Here is a 21,348-nt window from a genome sequence, read left to right on the forward strand (position 1 = left end):
ATAAAATAATAATAAATAAATAAAAAGCGCAAAAAAGAGAAGTGTGGGACCGGGAAAGCCGCCAGGTGGATTTTGGATGTTTTGTTTCCGACCACTTCAGCTCAGCAGAAGAATGAAGATTGGCAGACATCTGTGATTGTGGGCCCTGTCGCAAACCACGATCACGTGTCAAAATTATAAGTGTTTCTTGGTTCACCGGTGGACTTTCCCCTCCGATACAAGAATATAAGAAAGAAAGAGCGAAAACAAAAACTAATCCTTTCGAAGCTACGGTTCCCTTTCTTCTTCTTCTTGAGCTCCACACACAGAGACGACGAAGGAGAGAGAACGATTTCCATGCATTCTTTAACTTTGAACTCCCCATTACTCTACACAACATGGCTCTTCTCTTCATTTATCCACTCCTTCTTCTCTCTTTCCCTCGCCGATCCTCGAATCACCCAATCCGGCCTTTTCTGCGGCAACTCAACACGTTTCAAGGACCTCATCCCAGCTTTTGTTAAAGAAATGGGAACTCTTTCGCAGCTCATAACCAATGCCCACTTCGCCACTTATCACCTCAACAACTCCCCGATTCCCATATACGCTTTAGCCCAATGCCATGGAGACCTCTCGCAGACTGATTGCCTCCTCTGCTACGCCGCTTCTCGCACCAAGATCCCCCGTTGCCTGCCCTCCGTTTCTGCTCGCATCTATCTTGATGGGTGCTTTCTACGCTATGATAAGTATAATTTCTTTCAGGAAGCTGTGTCCCCTTCTCTTGATTCTCGCAAATGTAGCCAGGAAAAAGCTTTGGGTTCTGGGGATGAGAGTTTGAAGCTGAAATTTGTAACGAATGTTGGGTACTTGGTTGCTAATGTGACTCATAAAGCTGTGGAGAATGGTGGATTTGCTGCCATGGGGATTGAGGGCGTTTACGCTTTGGCTCAGTGTTGGGAGAGTGTTGGGGAAGATGGGTGTATGGAGTGTTTGGAGAAGTCGGAGAAGGCGGTTAAAGGATGCTTGCCAAGCAAGGAAGGCAGAGCGATGAATACTGGCTGCTATTTGAGATACTCTACAGACAAGTTTTTTAATCATGAAGGAGAATTAGAGGATGCTCATAGTAAGTTTATCATCTGAAATTGTTTGGTTTTGGTGAAGATTTGTTTGGAAATGAATCTTTGGTTGGTGGGTTTTGGCCTAATTCCCCTGAAATTGCAAGGGAAATGATGGGGAAATGGGGATGATGATTGATGATTAATTCTAATTTCTGGGTATTGAGTTTTGGTTTATTTCATCACCTTTTGCTTAAATTATATACCTAATTGTTTCATTAAAATTTTCAGGATTTTCTGGCTTATTAGGAGTCACCATTGGTATTGCTTTAGCAGCAGTTGCACTTCTCATGCTGTGTCTCCTCGCAGCTTATGCCAGATATAGAAACTTACTGATAAAAAAAGAAGGTACTTGAATATTTACCGAGAGCAAAAACATTAATTAATATTATTATTTATGAGAAATTACGAAGAAACAGTATTATTCGGTGTCGCTAGCAAATAATAATAATGAAATATAATTTCATTGAAAATGAGTGAAATTCCGTGGTATATTTTGTATTTTTCTATTTTAATAAATAATTATATTTTAATTACACGATAATATTTTTTAATAACGTTTGAAAATAGTCATTAGTAAGCAAAAATGAGTGAGATTAGGAGATACTTTTGTATGCTTTTCTCTATAATTTATTGCTTTTTTTTTGCATTGTTTTGTCTAGAACGCATCAATCTCGAAAAAATTTCAATCAGCTTCAACAAATCAAGCTTGAATTTCAAGTATGAGACCCTGGAAAAGGTGACAGATTATTTCAACCCGTCAAGGAAAATAGGCCAAGGAGGAGCTGGTTCTGTATTTGTAGGGACTCTTCCAAATGGGCAGACTGTTGCAGTTAAAAGATTGATTTTCAATACAAGGGAATGGGTGGATGAGTTCTTCAATGAGGTGAACTTAATCAGTGGAATTCAACACAAGAACCTTGTGAAGCTTTTGGGATGCAGCATTGAAGGTCCTGAGAGCCTTCTGGTTTATGAATATGTCCCTAACAAAAGCCTTGATCATTTCATTTTCGGTAATTGTTTTCGCTTTGCATCGTTCAAATGCTTATTACATTGTCTCAAGAGTTTGATTCTGAAGGTTGCCAAATTCTGTTAAAGCTCATGATTATTCTATGCAGGGAAAAATAGAACCAGAATTCTAAATTGGAAGGAGAGGTTCAATATAATTGTTGGAACAGCAGAAGGGCTTGCATTTCTTCATGGAGGCTGTAAAGAGAGAATAATCCATAGGGACATTAAAAGCAGTAATGTTCTTCTTGATGAGAATCTAACTCCAAAGATTGCAGACTTTGGACTTGTTCGCCGTTTTGATGCTGATAAGACTCATCTTAGCACTGGAGTTGCAGGAACAATGTAAGTCTTCTTTCCTCTTTCTGCCGATGATTTCCTTAATAACAATGCTTAAAACATTACGAGAGATTTAACATGTTTCAACAGTGACGGTGGATAGAGTAACAATTCATATTAATAATGGGTTTTTTGTTCTATAATCATGATTGATGCAGAGGGTATATGGCTCCGGAGTATTTGATACGAGGGCAGCTAACTGAGAAAGCTGATGTTTACAGTTTTGGAATATTGGTTCTCGAAATCGTAATGGGTAAAAGGTGTAATGCTTTCATAGAGGACTCCAAATCAATTCTGCAAACGGTATGATCTCAAATCTTTGTTACACAATTCTGCGTCTGTGGAACATATGTTCGGTTCGATGATGTGACATTATTTTAACCATTTTGTCTCAGGCATGGCAACTTTACAGATCAAATAGACTGGATGAAGCTGTTGATCCTTGCCTGAGAAATGACTTTCCAGTACAGAAGGCGTCCCGAGTGCTTCAAATCGGCCTTCTATGTACACAGGCTTCAGTTGCCTTAAGACCATCCATGGCAGAAGTGGTGAGGATGCTAAATACTAGTGATTGTGTAATTCCTCCCCCAAATCAACCTCCTTTTATAAATGCTACTCTGTTAGAACCTGAGAGCTTCAGAAGATTCAACCGAACAAATAGTTTTGTATCAAATGCTGCTACAAAACTTGAAGTTTTTTCCCACAGTTCCTCAGAGTCATCTAGCTTGAATAGCTCATATAGGCCATCAAGAAGTGAAGAATTACGACAGGAATAAAACCTCAACTAGATTTTCTATGTTTCAAAGGTTGCCAAGTACAAAGGTTCCCTTACAGGCAGTTTTTGAGGTAAGCTCGCTTGAAAATCTTGAGGTTAAAAAAAACACTGTAATGTTTCGCTTCTAGCCTTGTGATTAGGAACTCTTTAGTTAAGAAGATTTAGAGCAAGAGGCAAGTCTGTTGTTGATTTAATTTGTTTTTAAGGTTAAATATTAAAGTTTTTCCTGTACTGTTGATTTAACCAATTTTTCTAAATTTGCCAGAAATATTAACCTTTTTTTTTTGTCGAAATTTCTTTATTTATTAATTTAGATAAAAATCAAGAGCTCAGTTTTATATATTGCTAGTTTTCTTGGCATCTTGACTTAGCTCAAAAATAAGAAACTCAAATTTTGAATTTTTTTTTATACACAAACTTTAAGAATCTCAGTGATTTTACAAATAATAATATTACAACAAAAAACTAAAAATTAAAATTACCGACTTAATTTATACCACCATTAAATAATTAAAATAAAGTAAAGTTAAATTTATCAAATTTTAAATTCCTTTAGTTACGTGTTGTCACATCATTGGTTCCCTCATCATTCAATAATTTGCCACGGACAAATGCGACAATGAATGACAATGAGATTTATATAAAGTGTATATTTAAAAAAAAAAAAAAGGATTTATATAAAGTGACGGGTCACAGTGAGATTTACATGACTGACAACGGAGTTCTGACTAGCGTCAAATGTGACGCGACCCTATCAACCGAAGAGGCATGCCATATGGCTATTCAGTTTCTCTCGTCAACACGTGATTTTATAATTTGTCACGTGGCAAACACTGCCCCAACCCCCAAATAAACATGGTTGTTTTGAGAAATACCAACAATTCCTTGTAATTTGCATTTGCCCACCCTTTACTAGACAATTGACTAAAAATAATGAAATAATTTATTTTTTATTATTTAAATTTATATATAAAAATTTATTTTTTAAAAAATATTTTAATTTTTATTAATAAAATATTTTTTATTAATTAAATTTTAAAATATTTTAAATTTTTTCTTTTTTTTAAGTTTTTCCCAGCAAAAAGCTCATTTGCACTCTTGAGAAAAAGTCATCTTTTTTTTTTTTTTTTCAAATAGTTCAATACAGCCTGAATTTAAGAGTTAACCCTCCATTTCAATTAAATGAACATAAGCACCTCTCACTCGATCTGTAAGGTCAACACATAAAATAAGGAGCTCAACTCACCCATAATCTAGCAAACAAAGCAACATAGACCTTGTTAGAGAAAATTATTATTTAATATTTACAATATAAAAAAGTTTAATTAATTTTTAAAAATATATTATAAAGTTATTATAATTTTAAAAAAATTATTCATTAATTTCTCAAAATTTTAAAAATTTATTAATTAATCTCTTTATATCAAAGTATTTTAAATTTTTTTATAATACTTAATAATTAGAATTAATGAAAGTATACTAGTGAATATTTCCATATTATAGAGATTAAGTAGTAATTTTTTCTCCATTTTATATAAATTTTATTGTATTGAAATAACAATAGCATCCATAACTACCAAATATCTATTGAAATCTTAATTATGGAAAGTGCAACTATTCACACATTAGCGAAGTATTCAAACAATGTTCACAAGACCTATGCATAAACGCACATATGAGAATGACCCTTAATACCAACTCCCTTATTCAAATTTTGCCATAAAAAATATAAGCTCAAGCACAGACCCTCTCTTTATAATCGATAAATAACACATAATTCACACATAATTCATAATTCTTGACCAACAAGCTCAACTAAACAAGATCTATTTACAAGTGTATATATGTTCATTTGAAATTAAGAATTTTGTAAAAATTCAATTTAATTATTTTTTTTATTAATTCTCTAATTTAGAATGAAATAATTCAATTTTTTTCAATTACATGATTATAAAAATTTATTTGAATTCTTCTCTTTTGCGAAATGAATTGTATGAACATGAAAAAACAACTCTGTGCTAGATTCAGTTTAGCTCCATATCATCCCCAGAAGTGGTGAGGATGCTAACTACTAATGGATTTGGGATTTCACTCCCAAATCAACCCCCTCTTATGAATGCCACTCTGCTGGACCTTGAGAGCTCTAGAAGGTTACAGCACAAGAGGCTTCGTGTCAAATGTAGCAGGAAAAGCTGAAGCTTGTCCCTACACTTCTTTAAAGCCATCTACCTTGAGTAGTAGCTCAGATATCCCAACAAGAAGCAAAGAAAAGGACACAAACAAATCCCATCAAAATTTCCAAACGTTTGAAAGATTATAAATATAGTTGAATACCCATCTCATTTTATTACATAATTTCCATTACAAAGTACCAAACATGAACTAAAAACAGAAGCGTAGTTTAATTTATTAGATAACTTGATTAATGCCCAGGATGAACACATATCAAGTGTTGAAAAGCAAAAACTCACATTCATGATTGATTTACTCTTCTTCAACCACAACACTGATTTCACCTCTTTCAAGAAGATCATAAAATTCCTTGGCTCGCCTCTGGTTATTCCAGTGATTCATTTTCCATAAACCTCCAGCAGTAAGACCAAGAGCTAGTCCATAAAGGATCTCTTTCACAATACTTGGTCCCTTGTAAACAACATGTGCAACCTTACCAGCAGCCATCTTCACTGTAAGTAAAAATCTAAAACTGTATCAATTATTTTCTCAAAATTTCCCTTTTCTTCATTTTATCAAACACAAGATCAACCCTACTCAACCGTTAAGTCCCAGCAATATAAACAATTTCTATGATCATATTTCATCATATTTATAAGAGATGTCTTAATCGCAATATAATATTGAGAGCTTCAGAAAACCCAAGAACATAACTAAAGATCAACAATCTAGCAACCCAATGATCGGACCTTTGTTCTATGGCAAGTGAAAATTGAAACCGATTAACAGAGCCTCTCTGCTATGCAGCTAACGGAGTTGCTCTCAGTAGGATTTCTTTAATTAAATTGAAAAATACAAATGGAGATCAGATAACTCACCAGCGATTGTCGAAGGAGATAAAAGTAAGAACTGCAGAGAAATCTCTGAGCAAACAGGAAAAGGCGGCTTTAGAAGAAACCAGAATGACGGGGAGGAGAAAAAGTTGGCAGCCCATTATGGACAGTCAAATTACTTTATATTATTTAATTTAAATTAATAATTAAAGATAATCTATTTATTTCGAAATTATATAATTTATTTTTATATTTAATACTACTTAATTATTTTTATATATAACACTATTTAATTATTTTTTAAAATTAAATTATTTATATAATTTAAATATCTCTCTCTTAACTATTAAATAATTATTAAAAATACTATAAAATAATTATATAATTTAATTAATTATTAAAAATTTCTAATAATATAATTTAAAATATTTAATAAATTAATCATAATTTATTCTATTTAAATAGATTATATATTTATTATTTTAACTATATATTTATAGACCACTTTATAATTTTTAATTATATTATATAAGTAAATCACATATTAATAATATAATATATTTTTATATATTAATTATATATATATATTTACATTAAAAATATATAATTAATAATTATATATAAAATAATATAATATTTATACCAAAAATTATATAGAATATATATTAATATTAATATAATTATTATTTAAAAACTACCCGGTGACACGTGAATCCCAGTCATGCTTGCCTGGCTACCCACCAATATCCGCACATATTACAAACTAAATTTCTTAGAACGGTAAAGGTTAACGCTTAACCTTTGCACGTGACTAATATTTTTTTAAAAAATATTTTTATATTTTTTAGCATTCAAAAAATTTAATAAATAAAAATATTTTTATAAATAAATAGAAAATCAAATCATTTTAAAAAAAAAACAACTTTTTCATATATTTTTTTGTAATTTTATATTAAAATTTTACATTATTGCACTAGATATCATTATTATCTAAAATTTTTCTTAATCATACCTACTAAGAATTTTAAAATTTACGATTTTAAACATCATAGTCTAAAACTAAAAATTATTTTATAATATATATAACCAATATTTGCACATATTACAAACTAATATTTCTTAAAATGGTAAAGGTTAATGCTAACCTTGAATAGTGTTTTTTAGAATTTTTTTTTTTTTTTAGAAAATGTTCTTTAGATATCTTTTATATGCATTTAAAAATTTGAGAATGAAAAATATTTTTTTTAATTAAAGAGAAAATTAAATTATATTTAAAGAAAAATAATTTCCTCTTAAAAGAGGAAGTTATAAAAAAATATTTATCATAAAAAATATTTTCAATGTATAAATTATTTTTCATAAACAAATAAATCTTACATTACTTTTGATTTATAAAAAAATATTTTACATATTTTATGACATTTATAATACTAAACAAATTATTTATTGAAAAATAATTTTCTACCTCATTTTTAAGAAAAATAATATCAATTTCTGAACTTTAAAAATTTTACTTGTAACATTATTTATAAATTTATTAATATTTTTATTTTTAATATTATAATAAATAAATAGAAAATAAACTATTTTTGAAATTATTTTTATATAAAAAATATTTTGTATGGGAGACATTTAAACAATGTTTTTCACGCCATTGGATAAAGTATTAATAACTAAGGGGTGCTAGTCACATACAGAATCGTTATAGAATCATGAGGTTACTAAATTTAAAAGATTAATTTCACTCATCTTTCCTCAATTCAGGCGGTTATATCAATAATTTTTTTTATAAAATTACACAATTTCATTTGAATATCATTAAAATCTCCGAGAACTATTATTTCTGTTATCTATAAAAATAATAATAGAAATTTATTGAGACTTTAATAATATCTAAATTAAAATTAAAAAATTTTATAATACAAATAAAATTAAGAACTATATTATAGAACCACTAAATTGAGGAATGATGGGTGAAATTATCGGAAATTAAAATCATAGTCAAAGCTCAATTAACCAAAGAAGAAGCGATCAGAAGAGTCCATTTCATTTATGTACTCCTCTGATATTCCTTCCACATAGTGCATTATATTTCCTAGGACTTGCCTCTTGCCAAGCTTCCAGTAAACAAAAGAATTTATAACCTGGAACAAGAAACTAAAGCAGAAGAATCAAATTTTAGATCGGGACACCTTTATTCAACTACTCATATTGCAGAGAGAGAAATCAGAGAAATGAAAAAACACTTTCAAATCCATGAAATGTATCTACTTCCCTAGTTTTGTCTGCCATTGCCGTTGAGCAGCATTGCCTTTTTGATCCATTAGGAGAACAATGCTGATGCTGATGCTTCCTGTTATACTCCAGGGAGCTTGCTGAGCCCACTGATCCAGTGTTATCCTTTATCATGGAAATATCAAAAGATAAAATTTCCATTGAAGGTGGATTATTGTTGATTCTCGGAACTTTGGGAGAGATGCTCAAACTCTCATATGCTGCATATGGACTTCGGGGAGATTTATTTTCTTTCCCCTTCGCCCCTGCCCTGGAACTACATTCATTCATCACTGCCCCTCCAGGTTCCAAATCTGAAATGATTACAACGTCTCTCATGATCTTATTATCAGACTTTATTTCTATTAATGCATTAGAAGCAGCAATGCAAAAGTCGGGCTGATTCTCAGTTGCCTGTTCCTTTGTCCACATTGGAGACTCAGATTGCATAGTCCTTGATAACACTGGAAAATTATTGGCTCTTTCCCGTATGTGACCAAATATTGTTTCTTCCGTTAGACATTTGAGAATGCTTTTCTCAGGTTCGGAAGGATGCCCACCTTGATTAACGAAAGTAAGGTATTGAGAAAAGGAAATAGAATACTAAAAATATGATTGAGAAGTGTATTTTTATCTGACAAGAGTTGCACCTTTGTAATCCAAGAAGTTCACGGTACCCAAACTTCCACACATGGAGCCCTGCTTTGGAGTCAGATGGTTGTTGACATTAAACAAATTCTGTTCTACTTCTCTGATTTCCGAACTTGGATTTGGGACAATCTGCTGTGGAATTTTGCTTCCTTCTATCTCTTCTATAACAATCAGCTCGGTGTCAAGATCAAGGTCCTTCTCATAAGAATGCTTTCTTGTGGAAATCAAGGCCTCTGACGATGTAGAAGAGGAAGTTTTTGCAGGAGTCAAGAGAGGGAAGTTCTTGGCCTTTTCACGTATGTGGTCGAATATTGCTTGTTCAGTTATGACTTTATGACTTTCCTTTTTTATTTCAACAGCATGCTCACCTTCAAGATTTCAAAGAAAACAGTGGGTTAATACAGGATCAGATAAGAAATAAGAAAATTGTCCATATTTGTTATAAGCTTTACCTTCTTCCAATTCTTCATCTATGAGTTTGAAAGTGGGCCTGGATGGAGAGAGAATATTTTATGAACATTAAGCAGATAAACGAAGAAATAAAGAAATATAAGCACACCTTCGGTTCCCCCTGAGTATCAGACTTCCATGGTATGGCAATTATGATATCAAAAGAATAAGCTTCCTATCCCACCCCCCACCAATAAAAAAAATGCGAAAAAAAGACTCACATTGAACTGTTTTCTGTTTTAGATTTCGTCAAATTGCAAAGCTTTTCAGCTGAAGCATAAGATATGGTTTCATTGTCATCTTCTATTAAACAAATTTCTGCAGGTGGAGGAAAAAGAGAAGGCCGCTTCTGCCTACGTTTGTAATTCATATCTGAATTGTTATCCTTCAACAGTACAAGATTTTTGTGGATATCAAGACCAACTGCAGGAAATAAATATAAATGTAGTATTGTAACTTGAATTGAACAAAGTTGAAATAAGACATAGCAGGGCAAGGATTTTACTGTATTCTTCAAAAATAAGTTCAGCCTTGACAGTCAGCTTGCTTCCTTTGGGAATTGATAGGAGAACCGTTGTGCTATAGGGGCTGCAAGGAAAACCAACCACCAGATCTTGAAAGTTAACAGATACAATTAGTTTAGGAATTTGTAATCAAGTCAGTTTAAAAATTATTTAAAAAAAAACTTATTCTTGTAGAAGATTAGGATAGAAAAATCTCATTTCAGATCAGGATATTGCTTTCCTAAAATCTATCCTAGTTTTATCTTCATACATATAAATAACTTTAGTTTCTTCTTTGCATTTAACAGGGAGAAAAATTTCATAGTAATACAGCTTAGTATTGTGTTACTAATATAAGGAGTGCTAGAGTTTAAGCCTCTACCTGGTGAATTCATCAACTCTGCTGCATCCAAGTCAGATAAAAACAAAAAAAGTGACTGAGAAACAGAGTACAAGAATAAAGCATAACATAGACTGTGAGTATTATTTAACTGACAAACATACAAATAGAAAAAATAAATAAATAAAAGAAGGAATTGTTCCTGTCGCGTTAATGTGTGAGCATATGGGAAATCCATTTGGAAGAAATCCTTCCAAGTATTATATTTGAATTATTGATCTAAAACCCAATTATTGAATGTAAACAAATTATTCTTCACCTTATTTTCTCATGAAAGTGAATCAGGTTTTCTTCTTCTGTACCAATAATCTGTAACAAAAAAATTCACAGTACTCAGGTTTCGTTACTTTCAAACAACAATCTCTTAACATAGAATTCTTAATTGTGCATTCCTATTCTACTATCAACATCGCTACGGCAAGGGTTGAAGATAATATAGCATATAAAGTTATAAACTCAGCAGAACACACCATATCAGCATAATGTCGTTTCCCTGATTGGATGGATTGTGATAACCTAGCGAATGTCACTACTAGCTTGGATTTCCCTTGCCTCTGGCAAACAGTTTCCTCAATGCTGATGCTGACTTTTGGAGGTAATGACAGCAAAGAATCCTTGATGTGGTTCCCAAATGGGAATTTTCGGCCAGTAACTATCTCAATTCTCCTTGGATCAGCTTCAGCTAGTTCATCAAATGACTTAATTCCCATTGAATGCAGAGCCTAAAAGCATAAGGGAGTGAATGTGTGAGCAAACTGAAGCATTTAAGATAAGGATTTTCTGACCCAAAAAAAAAAAAGAAAAAAAAAAAAGAAAGGAAACAAACTTATTATGCACAACAGAAGAATATATTATACCTTCGCTGTCACCATTCCAATGCCAGGCAATTGCTTGAGCAAGTATGGACTGTCATCCCAGAGTTTCTGGTATAATGATTTGGCTAAAATGGTTGAGTTCACAGCTCCTTTATAATTCTTTTTGAAAATAAAAAACTCTTTCATGCACTTTGCGATTCTACACCCATTTGAGCATATAGAATTCATGTCCTAGGTGCAAACAGCAGACGTTAATTTCATGAGTGAAGTTCCTAGCATAAGATACTGCACTCAGATATATTGATGATTTAATAGAATAAAACCTGAGTTAGGGATAAATCATGCACCGAGGGATCCCCAGTCAGGCAGTCATTTGCCAGAACAAATATCTTCTCTTCTCTAGTTTGAATACGCTTTTTCCGTTTCCCCTTATCACCGTTTACATGAAAGCGAAGCCGGCCATCTTTATCAATGTTGATGTCATTTAGAAGCTTCTTCTCAGTGCGCCTGAGTTGTATCCCTTCATTTCAGCAACTAAATACATCATTCCTCCTTTTAACTATTGAAGTTTAAAATAGGCATATAACTATTTAGAGGTACACGTACAAGCAATTTCCTCTGCACGGCATATAACGTTAAGTGCATCTTCCAACCTGCAGTTATCTGGGGTCTGCATAATGTGTTTCATCGTATCAAACTTCAAATAGTACTTGGTCATCAATCTTCCGGGCTCTAAAAGCACCAAAAATGATAGGAATCAGAAGTTGTATCATAACAACACAAAGACTCATCTAAGTGGCTCTATCATACCTAGTGGCTTAAGAAGGAACCCATCTTCTCCGGTCTTGATCATTTGATGGTGTGATAACTCGTTAACTTTCTGAACAGAAATCTCTGAAATCACATTGGATCAGTGAGCAGAGAAGAGATGGAGATTAAAGTGAGTCTTGCAGTGTAAAAACACTACCTTGAACATGCTTCTCTATGCGGTCTCTAGAAATCCCTTTTCGCACTGCATATTTCTCAGGATTCTGGAATGCAATGCATTGGGTTTTGAATATGTTAAATTACAAAGAATACAGAAGATGTCCTTTAAAAGATGCACAGAAATACATACCTTTTTCATCCTCACATATAAATATGAGCACTTCATCCATTCAATTGCCCTCGCAATATCAGAAACAGTCAACTGAACTATCTCTGCAGTCAAGTGCTCCGTCACACATGAGAGCAATCTAAAAGAACAAGGAAAACATTGGCAACCAAACCAAACTAGAAAAATCACATATCCATAGATTATGCACCACTGTCCACGTTAACTGATTCATTATGGAGATTGGTCATAAACTTACTGTGATTCCACCAATTCACATCCATTTAAGAGATTCTCGTACAGATGGACCTGATGTCATGTATGAAATTATAACTCAAAAGGGCAAACACTTCCCACATCAGGACTAATTTCATAACACAAAACAAAGGGAGTGTAAATGATATTGTATTACTGTTTCTCTTCTTGTCATTATTATAACCATTCCTGTGTCGTCGAATGGAGGTCGACCAGCCCTCCCACACATCTGTATAAAAAGTTAAAATATGCAACACGTATATAAATTCAAGGATACATTCATGAATGAAATAAGAATAAGCTTTTTTTCTCTTTCAGAAATGGTTAATATGGCTATGCGTATACTAACATTCACATCATACGCCTATTAACATGCCTTAGAATTTAGAAGAAACCATTTTGCAGAAACGGTGTTTGTTATTTAAAACAGAGGGGGTCATCTTCAGCCACTTTTAATATTCACTACAATCATTTACAATGACAAAAGAATCAGTCCAGCAGTCCCTCAGACTCAGATTGCATCTCTTTCTTCTCCAGATATAACTTTCACATTTGAACAAAAATAAAACTACATAAAGTAATATAAAAATACAGCTCAGATATCATGTTTCAATCTAAAAAATAAGGCATATTCCAGAGCACAGTAATTTTGTCAAATTAATTACTTAACATATATCAACAGAAGAAACACCTGCAGTATTGTAGATCGGTCATATTCCATGTAAAGACCTTTTTCCTTGTTACTGTAGCAAAATACAGGGTGAATCAAACATGAACAGCAACATTTTTATATGATTTTGTATTAGGAAAAAGTGTTTAACATACAAGTGCTGTGTTGATTTTATGACCACTGTGTGTGCTGGTAAGTTGATTCCATGTGCAAGGGTGTTTGTTGCGCACAGAATTTGAATGTCACCCCTGAGAAAGAGACCCTCAACAAGGTTGCGATCCTTCAAGCAAAGCCCACCATTGTGATAACCAACTGTTAAAACTTAACTTGGTAAATAAAATTACCCGATTTCACATGCCTTGAGGAAGGTCAAGGCAGCAGCATGCATAATATAGTGTGATAAGCTGGCCTCATACCACCATAAAGGATATAAGATTGCATTTGTTTATCACTGCATGATAGTGAAGCTTCCCTTAACCTTTCCTGCTGTTCTTTGTCTTTAATGAATGGATTTGAATAGCCAAAGGTCATTACTGTCTGAGATAGTCTCTGTGCTGCTTCTTGTGCTCCTTTTCGAGTTGAACAAAAAACAAGAGCAGATTTCCCTCTTGAATATTGCATCAGAATATCTGCATAACAGTTGTAACCTCATGTTTTGGTTATAATCCTAAATTCCATAGGAACTGAATATTCCACAGAAGAAAAACAGAGACATATAAAGTAAAATTAGTATGAAATGTTTAAATGTTTCCACTTACCAAATATATAGTTTTGAAGGCGCTGGACAAGGAAGAAAAAAAAAAAACATTAGAGCAATGAGATATGATTATGTTTTTACATTTGGCTTTCCAAATCAATAAGAAGGGAGAGAGAGAGAGAGAGGGGGGGGGGATATAGATTATACAGAACTTCACTATGGAGTACTACCTTTTCAAATAGAAAATCATTCTTTGCTGGGGTGTATCCTGCAAAAGGGAAATTGCAATTATGGGAATACAGTAAACAATGATATATGAAGGTAGAATATGTGGTCATCCATAAAACAAAAACGTCATGTGGCCAAAACCATGTGAAATTAATGAGAAGGTGCATATGATAATCTCATATTGTGAATCTGTCAGTTGTCATAAGTGGTAGAGTCATGCACTCAGTGAGAATCAAATTTTGAAATGAAGCAATCAGCCAAGATAGGTATACCAAAAACTTTAGTTGTTAACTTTACAGGCCTCATTTCTTCTCCAAACCTGCAAAAAATTGAAAAACAGAAAGTAAACTTGCTGGAAGTGAATATCACAGAATAGCCAAAAGTTACCTAACCTTTTAATTCCTTGGGCTGGTACACTAAGCCATTCAGCTGCAGTTGTTGACATGCCATGAGTAAATTGTTGATTGTTTAATCTATGGCCAATGTTATTATTAGTTCTTTGGCAAATAGCAACGTGACAGAGTGAGATTTACCAATGTCCTCAATATTTGGAATTGTGGCTGAAACTGCAAGAAAACGGATACATGATAGAGAACTTGATTTCATTTCAGGGTTATGAGCAAGCATTTTTATTCTACTAACTATTGCCTCCAAAGCCGCTCCACGTGGATCATTCAGTAGGTGAACTTCATCAATAAGTAGGAGTGCAATGTCACTGAAAAAGCCCAAGCCACCATCCTTTATGCGATATCGAGTCACAGCATCAAATTTCTATACAGATAAACAACACCACCATGTATTCAGAACACAAAATGATATTTCAAATCATTATAATTAGAAGTCAAAGGCACATAATACTTTTTGCATACCGACCTCAGGAGTAGTTAGAATAATATCTGCTTCTTGCACAGTCCTTATGCTGTAAAATTCATTATCCCCTGTCAACTCCAGGCAATTTATCCCCAATGATCCAAATTTCTGATTCCAGTCACGGAGCTTCTCCTGTACTAAAGCCTTAGATGGCGCTATGTAGATCTTCATACCACATGAAAAGGAGGTAGAAGCAGGCAGTGAATAATATGCTATTAACTGGAAGCACAGAAACTTAGTAACCCCATTAATAAAACCAGCTAGAATGGAATCAGATTCTTGATTCTAAAAAATGTCATGACACAGCTAGTGGGCATCACTGCCTGAAGTAGAGCGAAAGTACAAAGAGAGGAAGTGGGCAAAATAAATAAAAATGTAATGTCAAACAAATAGGTTTCGTTGTGTTTCAAGAATTACCGTTTTGAGAGTTCCCTTGATGTGGATAAACCTCCCTTCTGATATGAACCTTGAGAGAAGCCTCAGTATACAAAGCTCAAAGAGCACTGTTTTACCACTTCCAGTTGGTGCTGAGATAACCATATTTACATTGGAATGGAAACAGACAGGAAAGCATTCACTTTGCAGTGAATTAAAGTACCTGCACATACCAGAATAAAAACTCTCTGAAGTATAAATAATTCCACCATGTAGATTGAAGAAATATGGGAATAGCAAGCCGATTGAAATCTTGCACTTCATACAATACCAGGACATCGGAGAGGAGAGGATATTATGCAGAAGAGAGGAGCCGAGGTGGGGAGAGGGACAGGAAGGTTTGTACTTTCTAGCATATTTTTGGTAGAAGTGACCACAAGCAACGCACACATATTCATCTTCAACTTAACAAAGAAAAATTTACAGTCGTACATAGCTAATATCAAAATTTACAGTAGAAAACTCTAATCATTCTCGTGGATAAAGCTTCAAGCAGTAAGTTACCTAACCTACTGATATTCGATGTCGAATTGATAGAAAAATAAAAAATATGTACCGCATTGGTACCTGAAATTAAAAATTGAACGAAATGGTGCCGGCAAATCTGACACAGACTTCAGCGTATATGAATCCATTGCCAAGCTTATTCCCTGAAGAAAGCCAAAAAAATCACAGGTATTATTACAAGATCAAATCATATTAACAAAAATGTAATGGCCATGACCATGAACCAATCAAAAATCTATAAGACACTTAAGATTAAGCTATTGCTATTACTAAGACCAAAAAAAGAAAACCAAAACTATAACAACTAAGAGGATACAATATGCAGATAGCAAATTTAAATTAATGCGAATTAGGCAGAACAACCACTAATATCGACAGCAACACGCTCATTATTGTGCGTTGAAGCAAATATAGAACAAATTTTGCGAAATAATTCAGCGCAAACCACAGAATTGGCAGAGGATCTAAACCACAATAATTGTATGCAAAAAAAAAAATCATAAATTAGGGATAACCAAACGGATTATGATCAAAAGTGAGATTACAATGCGATTAGCTTAGCGAGAAGAAGACAGAGAGAGAAACGCCAATCACTAAGTCAGAGAGAGGGTGATTCGCTCGGTTACCAGTGACCCGTTACCAGGTGAAGCAAATCCGGCGAAATTTTAAAAGCCAGACAGAAAAGAGCGCCAAACTAATCAGACTGGGTCGATGAAATGGGCTGTATTTTCTTCAGCCCAAAGGGGGTTGAGGTTTTGGACTCCGTGTTGACCTGCATTTTGTAGCCCTGACTGCAAAATACCTATTATATAAGCTTCTCTTTGTTTTCTGAAAATAATTTATATTAGAAAATTTTTTAAGAAAAAAAATAATTTTCAAAATTAACATATTTCATTTTTTTATTACCATATTAAAAAATAAAAATCTAATAATATTCATAAATAGAAAATTCAGTTGTATTAATAAAATCAGAAAGTAAAAAAAAAACTTTTCCTTTTAAAATATAGTCATTCTCTTTAAAAATTATTTAATTTTCTCTTTAATAAAGAAAATATTTTATATAAATTAATTTTCTTCTGACGTTGAATCTTTTAAGTGTTTCAAAGATAAATATTTTTATAAAATATTTTCTATAAAATAAATAAAATTTAAACCATAAAAGTTTGGGTTAGTAATTATTAAAATTAGGTAAAATCATGACTTTAAATAGAAAAATTAAATTTGAAAATATCATGATTTTATGAGTTTACAATTTTCACGATTTTATATATTTAAAATTTTTAAATTTAAATAATTATCTTTATTTATCCAAATTCGTCGTCATTTATTTATTTTAATAATACTCTTAAATTTTGAAGCTTTTAAATATTATAATAACTATTAGTTGTACTGTTACAGTTGTTATGCATATTTATTATAATATTTTAAAAAAATTTTATATTATTATTATAAATCTAATTTAATTTTTATGTATTATCTCATCAAATATTTTTATTATTTGTATTTATGCTTTAAATTTTAAAAATTCGAAATTATATTTTAAATACGAAGTTTTTTTTTTTTTTTTTTGAAAATGTTTGGCTTCGCGCTATTAGCGCATATTATTAAAATCCATCATCAAAGCCTCATACAGAAAATTAGGAGGGCATACCCCCAAGAAAGACCAGACATGGAACCAGCCGCTCTTGCACAACAATGGGCAACATGATTCGCTGATCTATACACAAAACGAAAACTCACATTCGGTAGCTCATTTAATAGAGCTTTACAATCAACGATAATACTCTGAAAATAAGATAAAACCTCATTATCTTGAGATATCAAGGCTTTCGTTACTACCTGGCAATCCGTCTCCACAGTAACATGATGATATGGCAATGTTTTCAACCAACTTAGTGCTTCTCTGAAACATAACGCCTCTCCTATCGTTGGGTCAGCATTCCCATAAATAGCTTCAATCTTTCCAGCCTCACATAACCCCTGATGATTACGCAGAATAAAACCCAACCCGAACCTGCTGTTTGTCAAAATAGCTATGTCAATATTGCATTTGAACTTTCCAATTTCTGGTGCTATCCATTGTCTATTACGCGCCAATGCCACTACATTCTCCTTCGGCTTTAGTTGAGCATTCTGTCATTGTTGTAAAGTTGACCGGGCTCTATGAAGAACCACCAAAGAATCTTCATGCTTCTGCTGCCATAATAATTGATTCCTGCTGTGCCATAGACTCCAAGACAACATAAATAATTCTTCTTTCTGGGTATGTGTACCTGTCATAATAAGATTAGAAAACCATATTTTAAATACGAAGTTTATATATGTATGGATGTGTACTTTTTATCAATTCTAAGGACAATAAATTATTTCACTACATCAAAATTACTTAATTAACTTTTAAAAAAATTATTTTTTTATTTTAATTTTATTTTTTATTTTTAATTAATAATTTTCCATTACAAAATTATTTTAATTTAACGGTGATTATTAATACTTAATACATTTATGATTTATTATATTAGTTAATTAATTAAAAATTATATTTTTAATGGTAAAATATTATATAAAATTTTCATTTTAAATATTATAAAAATATTAATAATAATTTTTCATGACAAAATAATTATTATTTATAAGAATTAATATCTATGTTTAGTTTAAAAATAATAAAAATATGAATAAATTAAATTAATTTAAATTTTATTATTAATTTATCTAATATAAAAAGGTTTAACCGAATTCTATTATAATTAAATTTATTTTAAACAAATGAATTTTCGAATTCTATTAATAAAACTCAATTTTTTTCTTAAAAAATTGCATACTAAATAAGGACAATATAATTCTATAACAATTCGCTGATTTTATATTACAAAAGCGAATTTGAGTTTGAAATCTTTTTTTGCCATTCACTCTTTTAAAAATAAATCAAATTAGTCACTGAGGGACATATAAATACTTTTATAAGTTGTAAAAATAAATTAAATAAACACTTCAAATTTCAAAAATAAAATAAATAAATATTTACATCCAATTCATATATTTTTTCGTATTCTATCTCACCTCCTTATGATTAATATCTTTTGGTGCTATCCGTAACCTTATTTCACCCGCTCACTTCTATTCCCATTTTAATAGAATAATCAAAATTAATTCTCATAGTATTTGATGTTGCAGATGACTTAACTGAAATGAAATTGTACTGCAATTGATCAGGATCTGTAAGGGAGGCAATGTGAGGTGGTCGTGGATGTCCACAGCAGTCATTGTGAACATCCACTTCGACGCTTAAGTCAGTAACTGAACAAGAGGAAATATGATGGAATGCTTAGAGTTTCAGTGCTCAAGAATAACGTTTATTTGCTTTTATGATCGTTTCTCTTTTTATACTGTAAGAAAATGAAGATAAATATAGTATTTTCTGATAATCTGGCGATGACGCTGCCAACCTATTAGTAAGAGATTTTCACCAGCTAATTGGTCGAGAATCCCATGATTGTAGGCGTAAAGGGGATCTTGCTGGGTTGTAGCTATTTATCGGTAACTTTCTTATGGAAGTGAGTCTATCTGACTTGAAATCGACTTGTCCTTAGGAGCCGGTCGTCCGAGTCTTTTCTTTCTACGAGTGAGACCGCTTATTAGCTTATCAAACCTTGCAACGTGACCCTATCTTGTAGTGATAGCTCAGGGCTTACTTTAGGAAATTCTTATATAACATCAGAGGTCTACCGCTGATCTTAGATTTTTTAGATTCAAAGGTGACAGCTATCTTCATGGTCTGAGTTATGTGGCTTATTTGTCTAGGTTGAGTGCATGATGTCCTTACTTTCTTCTTACTTGTCCTACCGACCAAACAGGTCCAAGACTTTGTAGGTACCAAAACTTTGTTCGAGTGATATAGTAATGTCTTAACGATCTTACGGGCATTTCCTAGTTTTGTCAAGCTTCCGAGCATTTTCTTACCTTGTCGGACATTCTTTAGCCTTTGACTAGTTTCCTGGCATCAAATGCCTTGCGAGCATTTTTTAGCTCCTTGGCTTTTCTAGCTTTTATGATCTTTCGGGCATTTTCTAGCCCTAATCTCAGCCTACGATGTTCCTCCGAGCTTTCTGACCTTCTATGCCTTGACGAGCTTTCAGACATTTTTTTAGCCCTAATCTCAGCCCATGATGTTACTTGGGCTTTTTGGCATCTAATGCCTTAATGAGTTTTCAGACATTTTTCTAATTCTTGCGAGCTCCTTGGCCCTATACAGCCCTAACGGGCTTCCTAGCCTTTTACAATCCTGATGAGCTTTTGACATCAAATGCCTTTAAATTTTTTCGTAAAGTGGGGCTAACACCTGAAAGGTCAGCTAGTGTGTACCTGCCTTCAGGTCTGGCATCAAATGTCTTTTTATGCGGGACCAACGTCCGGATGGCCTTATGCCTTTTTAGTGGGATTTACCCTAGATGATCTGGTAGAACTCTCTTTGTAACCAGGCATGAGATGCCTTGTTATGTAGGACCAACGCTCGAGTGGTCTAGCAAAAACTGCCTGTTGATCTGGCTTGACGAAAACTGCCTTATGGCCTTGATTAGTGAAACCAACGCCCGAGTGGTCTGGCAAAAATTGCTTGGTGACCTAGCCTGGCGAAAACTGTCATGTGACCTTAATTAATGGGACCAATGCCCAAGTGGTTTGGCAAAAACTGCCTTGTGATCTAGTATGGCGAAAATTGCCTTGTGGTCTCAATTAGTGAGACCAACACCTAAGTGGTTTGGCAAAAATCGTCTTATGATCTGACCTAGTGGTCTGGCAAAATTTGCTTGGTGACCTAACCTAGTAAAAACTGTCTTGTGGCCTTAATTAATGGGACCAATGCCCAAGTGGTCTGGCAAAAACTGCATTGTGGTATCGATTAGTGGGACCAACACCTAAGTGGTCTAGCAAAAATCACCTTATGACCTGACCTAGTGAAAACTTCCTTATAGTATTGATTAATAGGACCAACACCCAAGTAGTTTGGCGAAAAGTGCATTGTGATCTGGCTTAGCGAAAATTGCCAAGTGGTTTGTTAATTAGTCTTTCTTTTGGGTTATTTACACAATTATCACTATAGTAATATATAGATATATATATATAAGTTATTCTTCATATGAATTTTTCAGACAAGTTATTTCAGTATACTTATTTTTAAAACAAGAAATATACTTATTTATAAAATAAATATCTACATATTAGTTTTAGATATATCACATATCACGATTTATGAGATTAGTTGTTTTATTTAAAAGGAA

At 32.8% G+C, this 21,348-nt stretch overlaps 3 protein-coding genes across 7 annotated transcripts; 1 reads left to right on the top strand and 2 right to left on the bottom strand.

The window, feature by feature from the left end:
• Positions 1-235: 235 nt before the first annotated feature.
• On the top strand, positions 236-3,459 carry LOC110604754 (cysteine-rich receptor-like protein kinase 42). Its single transcript, XM_021743044.2, has 6 exons — positions 236-1,102; positions 1,326-1,442; positions 1,757-2,107; positions 2,213-2,447; positions 2,600-2,744; positions 2,837-3,459. Exons 1-6 carry the CDS (start codon positions 337-339, stop codon positions 3,215-3,217), a joined length of 1,995 nt encoding a protein of 664 aa, XP_021598736.1. The 5' UTR covers positions 236-336; the 3' UTR covers positions 3,218-3,459.
• A 2,080-nt stretch (positions 3,460-5,539) lies between these two features.
• Positions 5,540-6,390, bottom strand: LOC110604788 (cytochrome c oxidase subunit 5C). Of its 3 annotated transcripts, none has more exons than XR_006349160.1 (2): positions 6,267-6,390; positions 5,540-5,914 (listed from the first exon to the last, which is right to left on the bottom strand). XR_006349160.1 is itself a non-coding variant. In XM_021743094.2 (2 exons), exon 2 carries the CDS (start codon positions 5,893-5,895, stop codon positions 5,701-5,703), a length of 195 nt encoding a protein of 64 aa, XP_021598786.1. In that variant the 5' UTR covers positions 6,267-6,390; the 3' UTR covers positions 5,540-5,700. The 3 variants fall into 3 exon arrangements, 2 of the variants coding, with proteins under 2 accessions (XP_021598786.1, XP_021598785.1); XM_021743094.2 differs by having other exon boundaries at positions 5,540-5,895; XM_021743093.2 differs by having other exon boundaries at positions 5,540-5,900; positions 6,267-6,370.
• A 1,820-nt stretch (positions 6,391-8,210) lies between these two features.
• Positions 8,211-16,743, bottom strand: LOC110605376 (DExH-box ATP-dependent RNA helicase DExH17). Of its 3 annotated transcripts, none has more exons than XM_021743925.2 (28): positions 16,615-16,743; positions 16,130-16,212; positions 15,545-15,725; positions 15,131-15,292; positions 14,791-15,028; positions 14,650-14,686; positions 14,530-14,576; positions 14,260-14,297; positions 14,091-14,112; positions 13,749-13,961; positions 13,488-13,644; positions 13,354-13,405; positions 12,820-12,891; positions 12,667-12,716; positions 12,432-12,549; positions 12,282-12,345; positions 12,125-12,208; positions 11,921-12,046; positions 11,638-11,834; positions 11,357-11,545; positions 10,970-11,221; positions 10,759-10,808; positions 10,482-10,499; positions 10,102-10,184; positions 9,818-10,019; positions 9,599-9,636; positions 9,146-9,514; positions 8,211-9,055 (listed from the first exon to the last, which is right to left on the bottom strand). In XM_021743925.2, exons 2-28 carry the CDS (start codon positions 16,195-16,197, stop codon positions 8,448-8,450), a joined length of 3,735 nt encoding a protein of 1,244 aa, XP_021599617.1. In that variant the 5' UTR covers positions 16,198-16,212; positions 16,615-16,743; the 3' UTR covers positions 8,211-8,447. The 3 variants fall into 3 exon arrangements, with proteins under 3 accessions (XP_021599617.1, XP_043808491.1, XP_043808493.1); XM_043952556.1 differs by having other exon boundaries at positions 10,482-10,502; XM_043952558.1 differs by lacking the exons at positions 15,131-15,292; positions 15,545-15,725; positions 16,130-16,212; positions 16,615-16,743 and having other exon boundaries at positions 10,482-10,502; positions 14,650-14,823; positions 14,900-14,985.
• Between the last annotated feature and the right edge of the window lie 4,605 nt (positions 16,744-21,348).

This window comes from Manihot esculenta, chromosome 17 (assembly GCF_001659605.2).
Source record: "Manihot esculenta cultivar AM560-2 chromosome 17, M.esculenta_v8, whole genome shotgun sequence".
Taxonomy (NCBI): domain Eukaryota; kingdom Viridiplantae; phylum Streptophyta; class Magnoliopsida; order Malpighiales; family Euphorbiaceae; genus Manihot; species Manihot esculenta.

Excerpts from the sequence above, each read along its gene's own strand:
- LOC110604754 (XM_021743044.2), top strand. The coding sequence starts at position 337 with ATGCATTCTTTAACTTTGAACTCCCCATTACTCTACACAACATGGCTC. Across the intron at positions 1,103-1,325 it reads AGAATTAGAGGATGCTCATA|GATTTTCTGGCTTATTAGGA; the intron begins GTAAGTTTATCA and ends TAAAATTTTCAG. Across the intron at positions 2,108-2,212 it reads CCTTGATCATTTCATTTTCG|GGAAAAATAGAACCAGAATT; the intron begins GTAATTGTTTTC and ends TATTCTATGCAG.
- LOC110604788 (XM_021743094.2), bottom strand. The coding sequence starts at position 5,895 with ATGGCTGCTGGTAAGGTTGCACATGTTGTTTACAAGGGACCAAGTATT.
- LOC110605376 (XM_043952556.1), bottom strand. The coding sequence starts at position 16,197 with ATGGATTCATATACGCTGAAGTCTGTGTCAGATTTGCCGGCACCATTT. Across the intron at positions 12,209-12,281 it reads CATAGAGAAGCATGTTCAAG|AGATTTCTGTTCAGAAAGTT; the intron begins GTAGTGTTTTTA and ends ATGTGATTTCAG. Across the intron at positions 11,546-11,637 it reads ATGATTTATCCCTAACTCAG|GACATGAATTCTATATGCTC; the intron begins GTTTTATTCTAT and ends GTTTGCACCTAG.